General features: G+C 30.9%; 1 protein-coding gene across 1 annotated transcript; it reads right to left on the reverse strand.

Moving 5' to 3' along the window:
- Positions 1–284: 284 nt before the first annotated feature.
- LOC129967041 (monocarboxylate transporter 9-like) lies at positions 285–20480 on the reverse strand. Its single transcript, XM_056081679.1, has 7 exons — positions 20252–20480; positions 16427–16682; positions 13480–13633; positions 7134–7237; positions 5171–5314; positions 2905–4017; positions 285–464 (listed from the first exon to the last, which is right to left on the reverse strand). The coding sequence occupies exons 3-7, from the start codon at positions 13569–13571 to the stop codon at positions 307–309; spliced, it is 1611 nt and encodes a 536-aa protein (XP_055937654.1). The 5' UTR covers positions 13572–13633; positions 16427–16682; positions 20252–20480; the 3' UTR covers positions 285–306.
- Between the last annotated feature and the right edge of the window lie 186 nt (positions 20481–20666).

A 20666-nucleotide genomic window follows, 5' to 3' on the forward strand; every position in this document is an offset into this window, starting at 1 on the left:
GTACTCTTTAAAGGTGATTAGTTTTAAATATTTGTTTTAATAGAGAAGTAAAATTTTATAAAATATTAAATTGAAGACTTAAAATAGAGACATTTCAAGAGGCCATATTGAATGTGCATCATTCAATTTTGAGGTATCATTTAATACTTCCAAAGTAGTTCAAAGAAAAATCCAAAATTAATTTTTCTTTGGAAACAACAAAATATTTTTTTATATGAAAGTGGTATACAGCTACCATTTCATTAAAAGAATTATGTATAGCGTCTAATTCACAAATTTAGTAATCAAACAAAAACATATTTATTGTTAAAATATACATGTTTTACAATTTCCAATAACAGCCTGTCCTTGACTTCTCCTTTCTAATGGTTTCTCCAGAAACCACAAGGTGGACGAAAACAAAGAGATTCCACCCAGAACATAAAACATTTTGGAATAAGAGCCAACATGATCACGGAAATAGCCTGAAAAAGGAAAATGGCGATTAGAATTTATATGAAAGAATAACAACATTGGCCATTTAAGGTAAGCAACTACGGTGGAAAAGGGAATTTTTGCGAAAATATCGAATATTTTTAATGCGATATTTTTAATTCTCTGAACAGTTTTTTTTTATATAATCGTTTGAATTTTATAAATCATTTCTTGGGAAATTCTATTGGTTTTTATATTAGCATAAATTACATTTTATTATTATTTACTTCGTTAAGGGCTATTTTACCAAATTTTAAATCTTGGAAAAATGTTCTTACGAAAACCTTCAGATATTAAAACCAAATCCATATCTTTTGTTCTATTGTAGTATAATATTTACTCTATATGTTTTATAGAACCCGATTTACAGAATAAGCAATTATTCCGTTTAAAAATAATTTACAGTTATTTTAGAGGGTTATAATATGAAAAAAAAAATCGAAACTCTCAGTTTATTTATCAATTGAACGATTGTTATCAAAAGTGGATAGAAATATAACTCATTTCTTGGTTCACAAACTAGATAATATATTTCTTAAATTATCTAGAATGCCTTAACTTGAAATATGATAAACTTCTAATCTGGGATACTTTTGATTCATATGTTTTTTATCATCAAAAATATTTCAAATTGTAACACATTTTTGACACTTTATTAATCTATTTTTGTTTTCATAGATGTGTTTTTCTAATTCTACTTTATAAAAAAAAACTAAGTATTTTATAATATTTTTTTAAAAGATTAATCTTAAATGTAATAAATATTACATCGATTAACAAGATTTTTCAAATCAATTTCTTGTATGAGTTTATCAATGACAGATGTAGGCATTTTGTGGCTCGAGGCATGCGCATCACGAGGCCCCTATTTTAATAATTGCTCAATTTATTTTAGGTCTTTTAAAAACTTAATAAGCATGTTATTGATTTATTTTTATTATATATTTTTATATTAATAGCTTTCGGATTTTATAAATGTTTTTATTTATTTATTTTCTTAACATGAATATCATGGAAAAATAACTAAAATACTAAAATTCTTGAAAAATTCATTATAATTATTAAGTAATGACGCCATTATTTACAAATATAATTTATAGATTATAGGGAATTTACTATCTTCAAATAAATATAACAAAAAATATTTTACATGGCCTGTCTAACGGAATATAACTAGTTAGAGTTTAATTAATAATCCATTATACTATCAAAAAATAATTACTTTTAATTGAAATAATTCATTATGTAACCACATACTAACTTACATACAGTCCTAATATTTTGTAATAAATATTTACATTTCTTGCAAATTTATTTCACAACTAGGCTAATGGCATTTTTTAATCAAGCTATTTACAGTCCTCCTTTAATACAATATTCCTAGGCAGCTGCCTATATGGAAACCCACAATTGGTGATTATATAGAGTTCCGATTATAGGTTACATGCCGTTTAGAAGTGTATAAAAATTTTAGTAATCCTAACAATAATACAAAACTTAAAAGTTATAACATTAATGCTAATTTAGTGATGATGCCACAACTATGTGTTAATACAACTATGAATATCATCTAATAACTTATTTAATGTTGTGCTTTTACATAAAACACTGTAACCGTAACGGAGTTGAAGCTCAGAAATTCCGCTTGATTCTCAGAATCTTGCACTTCCTCATCAAAATGCACTGGATGACACGATTAAATGATCATTAAATTGCACAATTATACTAGATTAAGAAGAAGAACTTACATTATTAAGAAGAAGAAATACCACCATTAAGAGGTATATTCTTCATAGTATTTTTTTATATACATTTAGTAAGAGTCAAGAAATCCAGTCCATAAATTGGCATTTAGAGATTGTTAATGACCATCATAAAGTATGGACGCCGAAACAAAAGTGAGATCTAATGGCCATCATCGACCGTAAGACAATTTCTCTTGCAAGGGATTCAATCTATCATGGAAATGAAGAAGCTCAATCCTTCTAATGTACCTTCCAGAATCGATGACCATACTGGAAACTTCTCTGCATTATATCCCTTCTCCTATATCTAAGCTCCCCCCCCGGGGTAGAATTCAAGGAAACAGGGGCGAAAAATGACCGCAAGTGTTTTTTCTTTCCTTTTCAAAAAATGTGACCTCAGTATCAAAATGAAATAAGAAAATAACACATACCTTAAAAATTATAGTTAAATGATGATACAATAAAAACTAAAAGGAATTTAAAAAAATTAAATATTACATAATCAAAAATTATTTATTTCAATTTAATTCAAAATATTTCTTAAATGATTCTGAAAACAAATGTCGAGAAATTCGAAAAAAAAAAGAAAAATGTCCCGTGAAAATTTCAAGCATTTCCAATTTATTTCTTTGGGACCGATAATAAAAATGTCAAATAATAAACAGTTGCGCAATGATGAACTTACCAATCAAAAGTGGTCTTCCAAAAGAAGCAAATCCATTCATGAAGCACATACACCCATAAGACACAGTGTGCAATTCTATTCCGCAGAACTCAACAAGCAGTATCGGGAACATCACCATGGTGCATCCTAACAGAAGACCATAGCAGGAACTGGCGGCAATCAGGGACCAGTATCCATTGGCAAAAGGGAACGTGAAAAATGTCATCCCGATCAGCGCCATGCCCATCATTACGAAGCGAGACCTGCTCACCATTTTGCGATCCGTGATCCATCCAAAGCACAGGCGTCCAATCAGATCGGCTATGGAAAATGCAAAGAGAATGTGCTTGGTATTGGTGTCCTGAACCCCTCGATCCAAGGCATAGTCCACGATGATCACTACATACATGTGATAAAGAAAATAGAAGATGACGTCTGTGATTGCTGTCACTTGAAACATTGGACTAGTTAGAACGGTCACAAAGGACGACACAATACCAGTGGACTTATCTTCACACTTGCACAGAGATGGCAAACGGTTGCACTGAAGACAAACTTGTTGGAATTTTCTGTTGATGAAAGATTTTTCTTTTTGTTGGGAATTTTCAGGTACTGTAGCCATTTCAAGGCATGGCTGAGAACTTTCATCTAAGTTGTGATCAAGAGAAATATTTAAAGCATTATCTGATAAGCTATTTTTCCTGTCAATCTGGGACGATGGTTCCGTGCTGTCAGCAGATATACAAGGAACAGTTTCGTTATTCGAATCTGAACTGCCATTTCTTTCACATTCTTCTGCAGCAACTCCATCTTTCATTGGGCTTTTATTCGTCCGATATTCATTCATGCTGTAATGGTGCTCGTCTTCAGCAGAGGAAGACTTTTTATTCCGGAGCCACGGTGGGTCTCGCATGAGACTTCCCGCAATAGCGATGTGAAGAACTATTCCACCAGTCAAAAGGAAACAGCCAGATAAGTCGTATGTGGATATGAAAAGCTCAAAAATTATAGGCAACACAATAGAGCCGACACACGATCCAGCATTCGCTATTCCATTAGCAAGGGTTCGCAGATTTAAGAAATACGCATTCAAAATGCATGGCATCACAGTGTTCATGAAGCCATAGCCCACACCTGCAAGATATATATATTTGTTTATTCAATAATAAAAAATAAACTCATTTGATGACACAAAATTGAGAGACCAAAAAGCGCTTCTAAATAAAGTTTATATAATTTAAAAAATTTTAAGAGATTCGAAAATTTTAAAGGCGATTTGATTATGTGGCTTGAAATATAATACGATACAATTTTAAACTTGGATTCGACTTTCTTGGAATTATTTTTTTAAATGATTCTGAATTACGAAAGTGAGCATGTATAAATGCAGTAGCCAAAGTGGTGAAAAGAATTGTATTGTGAAATATATAAAAAAATTTATCTTAAAAATTTATCAACCCATTGTATTTCAAAAAGTAATTCGATATATAGTTAATCACCTAATATAAGGGCTTATTTATTGCTTCGAAAAATAAAAATATACAATTCTTTTGGGTTGAATTGATCAGAACATTTCATCTATCATTCCATAGATATTTTTAACAATCGTAATTTAAAATAATAATAATAATAAAATGTCAAAATGATGCATCGTTCCGAGAGCCGATATAAGAGTGTAAAGATTTAAAATTAGAGAAAAGAAACCATGTAAAAATTTTCAACATTAAATGGCTAATAGGTAAGCTTAGCTTTCCGAATTAGGTAGTTTTTGTTTATACGTTAAATAAAATCTTTGAAATTTTGAATCACTTGCAAATAAAGTTCAACTTCAAAAATAGTTCAAATTTTAATCAAAAATAATCAAATTCTTCTAAATTAAAGTTCAAATTTTGTGTGAGATGACAGGAAATAATTGTTTATCTCTTATTTATCACAATTAACAGAATATTGTCAGACTTCTTAAACAGTATAATTTCTACGACTTTTAAAATTTGAAATTTAAAAATTTTATAGAGGAAACTGTGTAAAATCGTATTACGTAAAATATTTAATTTTATTGCAAATATTAATTTTGACAAACCATACTGTCACTAAAGGTAAGTAATATTTAATATATTTTACAAAATGTCCAAGGCAAATGTCTGTGGTAAAATTCCACAATTATCAATAACGATCATATACATTAAATAGCAGTTATCATCTATGACTTAGGAAGTTAGTCACAACCGTAAGCGTTTATGCATATAGCTAAAAAGGGGAATAAACAAAGAAATAAAAGGATTGCTACCAAAAACTCCTCCGAAGAGAATGGTGATGATGCCGAGAGATGTCGTGAAATAGCAGGTCGAAATCCCTACGGTTGCAATCACAGCGCCGATGATGACGACAGGTCGGGCACCTATTTTCTGACCTAAGATTCCACAAAACGGACCTGCAGAAAAAAGAAAAGTGTTATTCAATAAGTTTAAAATACGAGTAATTAAAAGAAAATGAAATAAACTTATTGTCTCTTTTAAATATTGAATTGAACCAGTTTCCACGAATTCGATAGGGGTATCACACCTTTTAAAATATTATAGAGAATCGCGTAACAAGTTGAAAGTAGCCAACTTTCCAAATTTTGCCAAACCATGAAAGAAGAGTACTAAATTTGTTTCCCTTAACCACTATTGTATAATTCTTACTTTTCCTCCATTCAATATAAAACCTCATGTTTATATCTATAAATTGTCAAAAAATAACGGCCTAACAAATTGGTTGTTGGCGACGTAGTTCCAAATTTTACAACTAAAAGATTTTTTTCCCTCAGCCTTTTGGTAATGCGAAACATTCATTAAACGAAATAATTTTTTTCCACCGAATACATGTGAAGCAGGAGAATGCATTTCAATAAGAAATAAAAATAATAATAATAAATTTATAATAATGTATTATTTATAAGGTATATCTTTTTTTACAAGGAAATTGTCTAAAGATATTTATTTAGTTTCGCTTCCAAATTTGACGAAAATGTGATACAGCATTAGTTAAAAGAATTTAACGCGCATAGCTACAGCATTATTAGGATGATATTTCTCATCATAAAATGAAATATCTTCCCATGCTTTCAGCATCTTACTTATTTCACTGAAAAGTTGTTGCTCTGGCGGAGGGGTGGGGTGGAGGGTCATTTCCTCTTCTGACGAAATTCCCTCCACAATTCTTTGCTGTGGGAAAGAATACTGCTTCTTAAGTCCTTCGATCATTCCCTCTTCGTCCACCAACTCATCAATATCGTTGCTATCCCTCTTTAGCCCCATACTATTGGCTAGATGCATAATCTCATCGATTAAGCACTTGCTCAAACTCCTGGAAATCGCATTCGACAACGCTATCTAGCCAAAGCTTCTTCCATGCAGATAGATATAAGGATTCTCTTCAAACATTTGCTCAATACAGACTGATACTCGAGATACAGGTCATTGTAGCATATGACGTTACATTTTCTGTTGTTAGTCACTTTTTCTGCAAAACACCTCTCTTTAAGAAAGTAATTTATATATATATATATATATATATATATATATATATATATATATATATATATATATATAGTTTTTCTCGTTAAGCAAGATATGACTGTATATAGATGCCACGGCTGTAAAGAAACAGAAATATTTTTTAAACGAAGCGAACAGTTATTACATGTTATTCAATAACAGAGGGATTTAATTCAAATGTTACAGTAACAGATAAACGAACTAGCCCGTGAAAATCGCAGTATGCAGCAGAAAATAGATTCCTTTCCCGTGGAAGTTGCAGGATAAGCAGTCGGAGGGTTAAAGCAGTTGACTTCAAACTGTCAGACGGAAAAGATGATTTTGGATTACTTGTGTTGTATATAAAAGCAGAAATTCATTGTCTAGTACAGTTTTCCACTGCCCAAATTGCAAAAAGCATAATAAATATATCCGCCATGCTAAACAGAGCTCTACCATACGAATGCAATAGCATGTTTGTCAGTAAAACTTAAGATGTTTTCTTTCCATTTCAACCAAAATCGTGTTAATCGGCCAAGTTTTGTTAAAAATCCATAATCTTCAATGTGCCAGGAATACTACATCGGGCAAAAAATCCTCCAAAGACGACCACCCCTCAGTCTTATACCGTGTCAATTTTGCCATTACATTTATTTCAGTGGCGTTGAAAAAACGTCACACAAATGTTTGATTGAGTGTGATTGTGAAGACCTGTTGATTGTGATTGCTTACCTGCCAGATTGAGCACAGAAATGCAAACGACCATCGGCCATGATGCTTCTTCCCTGGAGACTCCAAATGTGCTGATGAAGGCCACAAATAACACGCCAGATGTCCTAGTGGACGATTCTAAATTAAATTATTCTGAAGTACTGTTAGTTATAATTTTTTTCACATATTTACTAGGTACGTTCAATGACCAGCCACTTACGTGCCATTTTAACCCTTTGCACTCAGAAAAGTAATTTGATGGATAATTTATTTTCCTAATACAATCGCTTGTTTACTACTTCGAAAAATAAATATATACAATTGTTTTAATTTGAATTTCCCTATAAAATTAATCTACATCTTCTTACCACTCTGGAGGTATTCATAAAAAATCAAAATTAATAAATAAAACGCCAAAATGATGCACAGAGTGGGGCATCGTTGTTAAACGGTAACTGAAAGGATACATCCGAATGCAAATTAATCTCGCCAACAAATTTTAATTTCTAAATTTTAAAGGGATTCGAATCTTTAGTCTGGAACATAATAGCTTAATAATAGTTCATGTTTGATTCATCTATATCTTATTTTTAAAATTTACTTTAATTATGTAGCAATTATAATACATATAAAAAATTTATTTAAAATTTTTGGCAACCTGAGTGAAAATTTGAATCCATTAACTAAAACAATAAAATTTTTGCAAATATACTTAAAAATATTTATAAAAAATAAATTAATATCAAGAAAAAAATTGTAAAGAAATAAAGTTGGTAACATTTTTTTAAAAGATTGAATTTTATGATAGGTGACTATATTAAAAAGTCGAATTTTTGTGAAAATATTATTTTTTAAAATTAAAAATTCTTAATAATATAAAAACGTTTGAATTTCGTTTCTAAGTCCATTTTTTAAAAATTACACCGATTTTTATATTTGCATTTTATATATATGCATTTTAATGCAATATTGCATTTTTAAAAGGTATTTCGCAAATTCTAATATTTGAGATTTTTTTTGAAAGGAAATTCTACCAAATTAAAATCTAATGCATATTTTTTTTTATCCAAATATAATATTTTCGTAATATGTTGAGCAGTTCCTAAACTAGAAAATAAGTAATTCATTCATTTTGAAACATTCTATAGTTATTTCAATGCTTGCAAAAGAAAATTGAAAATTTCATGTTATTTATTAATCGAATTCCAATATTTAAAGAGGGTACAGAAATACAGATGTCTAAAAAATAATTTAGTTTTTAGTTCATGAATTAGGCGATATATTTTTTTAAGCAAATCATTTAATAAATCTCTAAACAAAAAGTTTTGCTTTATACTTCTTTTTAATTAAAAAAAAAAGATCTAATTTTTACAATTTTTTTTAAACTCTTGTCATTTAACTGATATATCGTGGTTTTACACACGTTTTCCAATCTTTTCTATGCATTCATTAAAAAATATAACAATAAAAAAACGTTTTAAAAAAATCATCTCCAACGTAGTCACTTTAAAGTGATATAAAAATGTTTTTTGTGCAAATGCTTCAAAGTTATATAGCAGAGATGTTAAAACTAATTAATCTTTACCTGTAAGTTTAAAAGCCTTAACTTTTACTACCCAAGAAATAACTGCACACTAAATTTAATAATCCCAGAGCGATTTGGACTTTTATTTTTTCTTGCTTGTTTCGTCATACAAATCACAATCTACAGACAGAATGCCAGCTTATACAATTGCATTAAAATGAATGATTTCCTACTTCTTCCAATGACATATAATCATATGAAATATTAATCCTAATGCACAAGTAAACAGCTACATCAATGTCTAATTCAATCCTTTTTCGCTTAAAGGACAGCTACCAGCGACACCTAATCAATAACGAATCACACTAAGCTACATAACTATAAGCAAACCAGACATCTTTAACTATTCTTCTAAGACATTAATTATCTATTCAGTTGCTTATTATATGATTCAACTTCAACATTTCTTGCGTATGGTCAATTTCTTTTCGATTAAAAGCGGTAAATAACAGAAACATTTGTCGTTTTATTGTATGTAGGTGAGATTAATTTGGAATCTCTTTTTTTAATTAATTAATCAATTTATTAATGCATAGTACTTAATTCAAGTATTATTAAAACAACAAATTCAAACAAACTAAAATATTTAGTATTGAAAAAATACTTTTTTCTTATTTAGTGTACTTGTAAAGAAGTCTTGAAGAAAATTTTATAATTTTTACTTTATCGTATACGTTGTTATAAAGAAAATATAGTAATCGTCAAAAAATTCGAACTCGAAATTTTGACGAATCACCAGGATTTAGACTTCAATGAGTTCGAAAAAGACATTTCTGGATAATGTCCGTCCGTCCATCTGTGACAAAGATAACTCAAAAACATTTTGAGCTAGATGGTTCAAATTTGGTATACGGTCTTTATACAAAATTTGTTAATTTCTATCAAACTTAAGTAAATTCGGCTGTTCGAATATAAGGTAACACAATAATTATAAAACGAAAACAGCTGGATAGATAAAATTCGGTAGACAGATTTAACATCTATAATACTGACATCTTTCATATTTTGAGTCAAATCCAACAATGGGTTGACTGTCTGTCGGACTGTACTTTCAGAAACTTGTAAACGTGGTAAGTCAAAAACACTTTGACTTAATTATATCAAATTTGGTATAGGATTTTGTGACTACAAAACCAGTTTTGAGTCAAATTTTTGTTTCAATCGGTTAAGAAAAATATGACTAAAACACAAGTTCGATTTTTGGAAACTATTAACGCATGCCAAATATTTAATAACTGCAACTATTAACGTATGGAATTAATCTCTCAATAACTCAACAAGGATGACATAGATTCAGTAAAAGTACTAAACTTAACTTAAAGTTGATGTTTCGTAAGTATTGTGCACCGACATCATGTAGGCATTCTCTGGCATGAAAAGTGTAATTAGAAAGCATGCGAGAAAGTTTTGGGAAGACCCCCTCTGGTTCAAACATGATATTTTACTAAAATAATCGTTATTTCAGGTACAAAAAAAAAAAATAATGTCTCTATGACATAGCAGTTTCCATGCATAACCTTCTATTAGACCGAAATTCGTTTGTCTAATCAAAATCGAACTCGTTTTTCAAAACGCCTGTTCGATAATGGTTCGAAGACACCGAAGGAATGTCTAGGATGAATGTTAAAGTGTTTGAAATTTAGTTTCTCTGATACAATTAAGAACTGGCATAGCAGAATTGCATGTACTTCTAAGACCTAATATAAATCTCTCTTACATTAGGATGAAATTTAAAGTAACCGATTAAACAGCAAGCATATAAATTTATACCTTTTCCAATTAACAATCGTGTTTCAAAATTACTCAAGGATTACTCTTGCTCTTGGGAGAAACAGCGAATCCTTTCATTACCAGGAGTGAATGACTGAGGCACGTCTGTCATGCCCATGAGTAACGACGTATGCCAACGGGCATGATGCCAGCTGATCTTGTGCCATTTAGACTCGCGAAGAAACGGCCCTTGTTTACTTTGAGTGTATATGCTTAGTAGCGAGGAGGTTCAACACATGCCAGCTCACTTCATCGTAAAAATGTCCCTCTGGCTTAGCGATTATCTTAATTGCTGCTTGTTATTCTAGCAACAAATACTTAGACAGAAAGAGTCCAGGACTTTATCGAACGTGGCAAGATTTTTGGTATGATCTTGAAAAAGGGGGTTCTAGAATTATTTTTTTTAAAAAAAAAGATTCCAATATCATCTAGACTAAATAATTAGGAATTCCAATGGAAGATATTGTTTGCAATTTAAGTTTAATTTAGATTTTAATACCCCGCAGTAAAGCAACACTAAGGCTATTTTGGGACGGACCTCATAATCTTGAGTCGCTGTAAGACGAGGACGATACCTGAACTCGCACTCCCACACTCTTTTCAAACTTCTGCAACGCACCAATGGGAGGGTATTTGATCCAAAACCTGCACTAGGCCCTCAAACATGGCGGTTTTTTTATGGGATTGGGCCTCGAACTAGGAGCCCTCCGCCTCCGAAACCCAGATCTTATCACTAGGCGGCCATGGTGGCCTTCTTAGCAATTTCAACCTCTTTTAAAATTATATCCCAGGAATCTTGACAAAATACTTAAGTGTTCTTAAAATGGATATTTGAAAAATGAACATACAAGTCAAAATATTTTATTACAATATCGGTACGATTCATATTTCTTGAAATAAAAAAGATAAAATATTACGCTCCATAATTATTGATGTCTTATTTGCAATTGGTCTATAAATTTAACTTATTGTGAGACATCATAAATGTCAGCTCCAATTTTGTTAAAAATTGATTTTACTATTTGAGCTACATATCAAATTTGTTACATGTCTGTCAAGCATTTTATTATTAAATGCCTTCAATGCATATTTCTTCATTTATGGTACATCAATGAATACTTATCAGTAACTGCTTATTAGTGTGAAAAAAATTACTTTCTGCAAATAATTTTTGTACTAATAAGGATAAACATTGTATTTTCTCCGCTGCGAGACGTGGATTTATCCGTTTTTGTATTTTAATCTAACATTAAGGGATTACGACTTTGCCATTATTCTGGTATTGATATATTAAGATATTATGAACTCGCATCGTATTATACTATAAAAGGAAGGCATCTTTTATTAATTCCTCATGAAACATCAAGTAGACTCCTATATATAATAGAATAATATTTTTAAAAAAATTTTTAATTAAAATTTAAAAATTAATTTTTTTTAAATATTGTCATATTTGATTTATAGTAAAGGTTTTATTCTTGATTTATTTCATTTGCACTCCGCTTTATATTTTTACAGATTCGAATCAAGAAATTTTTTTAATGCAATTTAATAGTCAAATTCGATATTGTTCAAATTTGTAAGCTGTCATCTCTTTGAACTCAAAGACTTATCTTCAAACTGGTTGATGGTTTCTTAGCCTTTATCATAATTATAACATTTGAAATACTGGTGGATCGTACAATGTATGTAATTTAATTTGGGAATTGTTTAGCGAGTTTTGATGGCATTATTTTCATACGAGTAAAGAACTAAAAATCATAGAAAAATTAGGTGTGTTTTGTTCTTTCTCTTTTTATGTACATTAAAAATAAATTTTAAAAATGTCCATATATCTTAACCAGTTAAAGTCTATCAAGTTCCTCTTTTTAAAGACAAACAATTACGCATATATAAATCAAAAGCAATATAAATGTATACAAAAAATCATAAAAAAACGAATAAGATTTCATTTTTATTAGATAAAATATTACACATCAACCGAGACAAAATGAAGATTTGGATTGATATTTATACACGTCGAACACCCTTAACCTGCTAAATGGACTATAATACAGTGCACTCCCGAGTATCTAGCCTAATAAGGCGGAAGGACAGGCCGGATAATAAAAAAAGCTGGATAGGCCGGAGTTCTATAATTCATTTCTTTGCCCACCAATATCAGAAGACAAAGTTTTTATACCAAAACTCATTGTCATAATACGTATTTTCTCACTTCCTTTTCAATACTAAGCCCTCCATTTAACTCAGTATAAACTCAGCCGCGGCCGGATGAATCATAGAAGCCGTTGCCGATAAAGTGCCGATTTAAAATAGAAGACTCTGTAATGGTAGTTTATATATGTTTATATACAGCACTGCACGTTTCAAGAATTTATTATAGAAGAAGTAAGTTAAAGATCAAACTGTTCACACTTTAACATAAATTTCGTAATGCCTAACTTAAATGCAGGAAACATAAACAAAACATTGACAGTCTATTTCTTAAGATAATTGATTCAAACTGATTTTATTCTTCACTGATAAATGATTACACAAGTATGAGAAGGTAACCTAAAGATAAAAGAATCAAAACTCAGTTTTTAGGTTTTGAAAATAATAAATTTAAGTCCTTAATAAAGGACTTAATAGACTCCTTGCCTTCCTCATTTAATGACGATAAAAGAAAACTAGGCCGGATAGTACGGATAGTTAATTTAGTTATATTAACGTCCCGTTTTAAAGCAACACTAGGGCTATTTTGGGACGGACCTCCCAGGTTTGAACCACGGTCAGATGACGAGGACGACACCTGAGCTGGCGCCCCCACCCCCTTTCCAAACGTCCACGCACACCAGCGGGAGGTCGTTTGACCGGATGGATTTAACATGCACCAGACCCGCTTACACGGCGGTTCTTTGGTGGAATCGGGTCTCGAACTCCGAAGCCAAGACCGGATAATTGGGAACCGAATATTCGGAAGTATATTGTATATACATTTTATTTCATCGCAAATAACAAAAATCTTTTTACCTAAAAATTCCAGCTAATATGAGGCTGGAAAAGCAACAGGCGAACGCAATGACCCAGCTCCAGCCTTGATCGGGTGCTGGCCCTTTAGCCATCGGGAAGACGGACTGATAGAGCAATCACATCTTTTCCAAAATCATAATTGGTAATGGATCAGCTAAAGAAAGAAAACCGCATTAAAAAACATGATTTCATACAAGATGCATTCTTTTGATGTACAGTAAAACCCCGTTTATCCAGGCATTTATTAATCGGCGGTTTCTATTAACAGAGTTGGTATCAGAAAATTGCACTATTTTATTTCATTTTTTAAAAAATAAAATCGCCAAATATTTGAGAGGGGAAAAAAAAAGCTAGATTTGGCTTGAAAACTCACTCAGACCCAGATTACATGGATGGGTGTAAAGTTCGTCTTACAGCCTGCTATTATCGGGAAGTGAAGTTAGCCGGGGAAAAAATGAATAAAAAGTGGAATTTTATGGCACTTAAAATTGACGTGAGCTGATTTCTTCCTTGAAAATGCGGTACTGTAAATGTTTCGATAAGCTTTGTGATTGTAAGAGTGATAGAGGATTTTTTTTTTTTTTTGAGATGACAATTATTTTTTACACATTTAATGGGAAAATGAATAGTTAACAGCGCAAATCAGTAAAACTCATAATCCTCCTACCCATATTTATTAATGTTTCAAATATGCATGTAAATCATTTCATGTTAACCCTTTACACTCGGAAAAGCCATACGATGCATAATTATTCATCTAATACAGTTTATGGCTTCGAAAAATATATATAATTGTTTTAAGTTGAATTTTTCCGTTTAATTAATTTGCATCTCCTTACTACTCTGCAAGTATTTTTAACAATCAAAATTAAACAAATAAATAAATAAATAAAGCGTCACACGATGCACCGTCTTGAATAGTAAGTGAGAGCCACCATTAATATGCTAAGGATTAACTTAAAATGTCTATGCCGAAATGATTACGGACTTACTGTTCAAAACTCTAAACGGAGCATTTTTTTTTTATTATTATTATTAATATTTATTTAACATGTACTTTAGAGATAAGGATAACTGATATTCCAGTCAAAGAATTTGTATAATTAACGCCTTGTTTGTCTTCTTTATATTCAGCCTGTGCCACTATAATTACTATTTTTATTATTTCACGTAATTTTTTGGAAATTTGTAGGAAAAAAGGAAGTTTTGATTTAAATTTTAGTCTTTAAGCTTTCTGAAGTTATTTCAAATCCAATCCATTCCGACAATCAAGGTTCTAATATATTTTAACAAAATTTAGTGCTCATATCCACCGTTTAAATTAAATAATTTTATTCTTGGAAAGTCATTCTAAGGAATCATTTATTGAATTATAAGTCAAAATAAAGTTTGAGTGCTTACTGAATACACATGTAGAAAATTTGGGCTATAAACATTAAGTCAAATTTTGAACGGACCATAATTGAGAAAACACAGCGGCACAGGCTTAATACAAAGATAAACAAGACGTTAATGGTACAAATTCTCTGATTTGAATATTAGCCATCATGGCTTCTAAAGTACGTGTTAAATAAACAAGTAATCAAAAAAAATGTTCCATATTGAAGACTGAACAGTTGGTTTAAGATAATAAAAGGTCTTAATAATACAATAAAGATGAAATTTAACGCACGATGAAGATATATCTGTACATAAGTTTTCAAATAGTTTAAAGATTCTCTTTGTTAATTTTTTTAAAAAAATATTTCCAGGTAAGGCATCTCCTTATTCCAAATATCACAGCTATAAGAACATTAGAATATTTCATAGCTATAAGAAAGCTACAACACAAATTTTACATGTTCTAAATCTTGAAATGGAGCTTTTACCGATTATTCGGTTCAAAGTATATTGAATTCTTCTTTTCGTTATATTGCAATGGCTTAATGTCTTTCTTCTTAACTCGTTGCAATACCACAGATTATCTAAAAATAGTTTAATTCAAAAAGAAAAGCTGTACGTTTTGCCACTATCTTTTTAAAGCTTTAAAGTCAGGTATTCAAGATTTAAATATTTTCAAGAAAAATTGTTAAATAATGTGATATCGTTTGGATTACTAATTAGGCATACTAATTGGCGATAAACTGGTAAAACATTTAAAAATATTATATTTCTAGTTGCAAAATAAATATGATTTTAAATATTACAGATTCTGTGAATAATTAAGTATAAGAATTATATCAACACTTTATCAAACAAAATTGAACAAGTTTCTCTATTTTATTACCTTCTCTGAATTGTCGTAATATTTATAAACCGATAATTACTTCAATAATATAAATAACTCTGGGGTCATAACAGATAAATAAAAACATATATTTGTTTAAAAAGTTAATAAGATATAAACCTAAAATAAATCAGCAACATGTTAAAAATATGCTAAAATTTAAGGCTAAATTTTCCATTTTATTGAAATTGTCTAAAAACAGCATAATGTGCATTTCCCAAAGCAGTAAAATATTTAAATTCCTTTCACTGTTTAAAACCATTTTTCATAAAAAAACTACATCAAAATTGATTTTTAAAATATATTTACTGTCACTTCTATCATATTAACAGAAGTAATTAACATTTTTTATTCACTTTTAATTATGGAAACAACATATAAGTATTTGAATCTTCTGAAATTACACATAAAAAAATAATTTTATTTTATTTAATATTCGGCCATTTTGATTTTCATTGCAAATTGATTGTAACAACGGGGCAATGCAAATACTCTAATGAAAGCATGCAAGTTTCTTAGAAAACAAATCCCAAATCCCACTACAAGTATATCCAATTCAATATAAGATTTAAACCACTTCCATTTGTTTTGTAAACATCACAGTGTCTTGACATCGGAACAAATTGAATTAAAAACGTCCCATTCGCAATAAAACCCAAACACAAAGCATGCCAAACTCACCTCGCTCCTGGTATTTCCCGAGAAACCTCCCTCCATGTGCAAGGAACACTTCAGAAACTGAAGAGGGCCCGACAACGTACAAGATCCAGAATTTCGCAAAGCGATGACGTGGTTGTTGTTTTTTTATGTCGTGCTCAGATTTTTAAAGGAATGCCGGTGCTCTTGCCTGACTCTCACCAGCCCCTGCTTCTGTCTTCTTTATAATTTGTTGCAACATTTTTTCCCCTCTCTGACATCCGAGTAGAAGGGATGAGGCCTATAGTAAATCAGTTGTTTTTAAAAAGTTACATTGGCAAACATAAGAAGCGGTAAGATGTTATATAACGCATTGGAGACTCTTTTTTTACAATTCTGCATAAGAAGTTCGCATTTATCTTTTAAACGAAGACTGAACGTGAATGCTAATAACCAGAATGGTCACTCTTTCCATTTACACGTTATCATTTATTTATTTCCTCAATTAACTTATAAATGAATATTAAAAAGTCTCGCTGTTATAACCTTTCTTGCATCTAAATGTATAAGCCAGAACATAAATGACAGACAAAGATGAGCGGTGTCGCCATTTTTCAGTATCAAAATATTGCCTTGTCTCAGGGTCATCGCAATTAAATTTAATAATATACTGTTCGTTCTCGAATCCGAAAACCTTCCGTGCTTTTACGTATGAGTCGGAAAGTGTTCATGTAGTCAAAATAAAGGTGAGGTTTAGTTTTATTAACGTCCCGTTTTCATGCAACATTAGGATTATTTTGGGACGGACCTCGTCATTTTGAATCGCGGTCAGATGATGAGGTCGACACCTGAACTGGCACATTACTATCATTCTTGAAAAAATTCATTCTCTAGATTTTGTCGAATCTCCAGGTATCGAACCTCACTGTGTTCGAATAATAAATTTTTGGAGCTTTGTCTATCAATCTGTTTGTCTATGAACAGAGTAAATTATAAACGCTTTGAGCTAGATAGATGAATTTTCGTGTGTTATTTTCTAAACAAAATTATAAATTTCTGTCGAATTCTGTACATAATTCATTACTAGGAAATATGTCCTAGTCTAAGTGAGCACGATTATAACAAAATACAAAGATCGAAATTGATAGAATTTAATACATAGTTTCACCATTTTACGTGTACATTCGTGTCAAATTCTGAACCAAATCTATTGAAAACATTCGCACGCGATAACTCAAAAGCACATCGACTTAGATATACGAAATTGGGTACATTATTCAAATTGAACCGTTTAAATTTCAGTTTCAATCAGTTAAAAAAAAAAAAAAAGACTTCCAAAGCGCATATTCGGTTTTCTATTCTGTGCTACAAAACAAAAATGGTCGTGAAATACAAAATGAAAAAACTGAGCACTCGTGACCTTCTCTACCTTGCCCGAGATCTTCAATTGTCACTGCTTGGGGAGGATAGAAAGATAAAAGGATTAAAATCTTGACCTGCGAATTTACTCAATTTCTTAATTAAAAGGCATTCCTACTTTCTACATTTATTATTTTTTTAATTCCTATAATAACATAATATTTGGGATATCAAAGCATTTGTAAGTGATTTTTGAATTTAAGATTAATATATTTACTTATTTGCAGATTTAAAACTAAAAATGCTGCTGTCATTCCAGGCTCGAGTCAGACTCGTTATTTTATGCGAAGAGGTTAAAGAACTGTTTCACACTAAGGAGCTGTGAGGCATAATTCTTTATATAGATAAATTTAACTACTAACCCTTTTCTTTTTTTAACCCTTTCTAGGGCCGTGGGAAGTATGCTTCCCACCAAATTTATCAATCTTTTTATGAAAGCGTTACCACGGAAAGGGGGGTGCAGTAGCTTCTGAGGGTGAAGACTTCTGAGCACCCGAGGGCAGAAGTCTGACTTCTAGCCCATATGAAGATGATACTCACACATTCGCTTGCACAAACCCTTTTTACAGGGGGGGGGGGGCACATTCACACACCTCACAGATAGAACACAGATGAAGAACAACCATGCCCGAACCGGGACTCGAACCGGCGACGCCCAGATCACGGGGAAGATGCGCTACCCCTATGCCAGGACGCCAGCTCATATACTAGACATAATTCGAAAAATAATCTTTTCAGTTTTAGACAGATGGCGTTAAACGCTGAAATTCATTAAACTTTGAATACATATGTTATCGTCAAAGACCGAAATCTGGAAAAAGTTGGCATTTTTCTGTGAATATCAGCATTCACACAATCGGCATTCGACATTCACCGGAGAATTTTGACATTCTCTAGTTTAGGTCTTTTATGGCAATGTATATACTTCATTTTTGTGAATGAAATAAATTAAACAAAATCAGCATAAAAGAAATAGCAAAATACTGATTTTAAACAAATAGTTACGAGATTATTTAATTTAAATTTTTAAGGAGAAAGACATTGTAAATTTTGCTATGTTGCACTGATACTGGAAATTTGTCATCTCAAATCTGTTTTAACATTAGAAAAGATATTTTCATTCAACATAGTATTTGTAGTATTTATTGTTAGGAAAAGTATTAAAAATTGAAGACTGAAACTGTTTCATATTTACTGTTACGTCAGTAGGGCGTTTCCTACTAGGCAACCACCTGGGCCGCTGGACTGTATGAATGTATTATTAGTTTAATTGTTAAATAAATAAATTTATAAACAATAAAAATAAACTATACAAAATAATTTACAGCAATACAAAACAATACAAAATATTGTAATAAGTAACGTGGTAATTTAACCAGCATTTGATCATAAGACGCTTTATCTTTAACCCTTTCTAGGGCCGTGGGAAGTATGCTTCTCACCAAATTTATCAATCTTTGTATGAAATTATGTAGGTTGGCATAAGTTCTGACAATTTTTTTTAGTATGTCAGAAACTTAGAGGCTTCAGTTCCTTATCTCAGACAAAATGATGTGTCTTGATTTGTTACTTAATTATTAATTAACCAAATGAATTAATGAATCAAATTAAATTTATCTAATAAGCTAAATGAATCCCTTTTCTTATTCTAATTCCAAGCCTAAAAATATTTTAACATAATATGACTAGAAAAAAATGGCCCTTTAAAGGGTTAATCTAATCGGATTACACTGGGATAAAAGTCTTAGTTGCTATATACCCCATGCATTTAATTTCAATACTGGGAGCGAAGACAAAATATTTCTGCGTTTAATTTATTATTTGTAGCCAAGTGTGACAGGGAGGGGTGCGTATAGCATCATTTTCCTTTGGGGGAGGGTTCGTTATCTTACCACTGACTAACTGCAGTTTTTGAGTGTATATAAAATTTATTTTCTATAGAAAAAGTTTGTTGTTCACCTACAAATATTAAATGAAAATTATCCTTGAATATAATATTTTATTCAAATAATTTTATTCTTTTTTACTTCAAATCTATTTAGAAATAAATACATATTAATGATTGGATGTGTTTATGTGCTTACAGTATTCTCAAACGTGAAGTGGAACGAAGACTGAATAGTAATATTTTATTTCACTTTTACAGTCATAGATTATAAGAAATGTATGGAAAATAATTGCCAGATCCGGGAGCCATATACTCTTGCTATACCACTGAATGCGCTATTATGATTTTGATGTTACTTATATGAAGTAATAAATCTTATATACAAATCATGTGATCACAATGGCCTGATGAATATTTTCTTTGCATTATCTGTATTGGATCATCTATGTATATGCTTTAATGTACAGAATAGCCCTCAAACTAGGTTTATATAAGTAAATAATTGCAGATGATATAAAACCATCTTCTGTCTTATTTAGCAATAATAAGCAAAAATAATTTACCTCTTCTCATGCATTTGATGACAGAAATTTCAATATCTAAACCTATAAGTTTAAATCAAAGTGCCATACAAATTTAAATTACAAAAATCATTCGAACTCTCTTATCTATTCATGAGGAATGAAATGAAGATAAATATGTCTAAATAGGATGTATCATCTAGTTAGAATACTAAATCTTCATCTTTTATGTCGAAAGTACAAGAGGAAAATGAAATGTATTAAAAGTGCATTTATAGCAGCAGCCAAAGCTCCTACCACATGTTCAAACAGCAAAATAGTAACTAAAAGTAGCGTTCATCCGGGTTCTGTCTAATCCTGGGGGTTGTAGCACAAAAAGGGGGTTACCAGAGGGGAGACAATTTCGCCCCTGACAATGAGAAATAGATTATTTTAGAATGCTAAACAAAATCAAAAG

The sequence above is a fragment of the Argiope bruennichi genome, chromosome 4 (assembly GCF_947563725.1).
Source record: "Argiope bruennichi chromosome 4, qqArgBrue1.1, whole genome shotgun sequence".
NCBI lineage: Eukaryota > Metazoa > Arthropoda > Arachnida > Araneae > Araneidae > Argiope > Argiope bruennichi.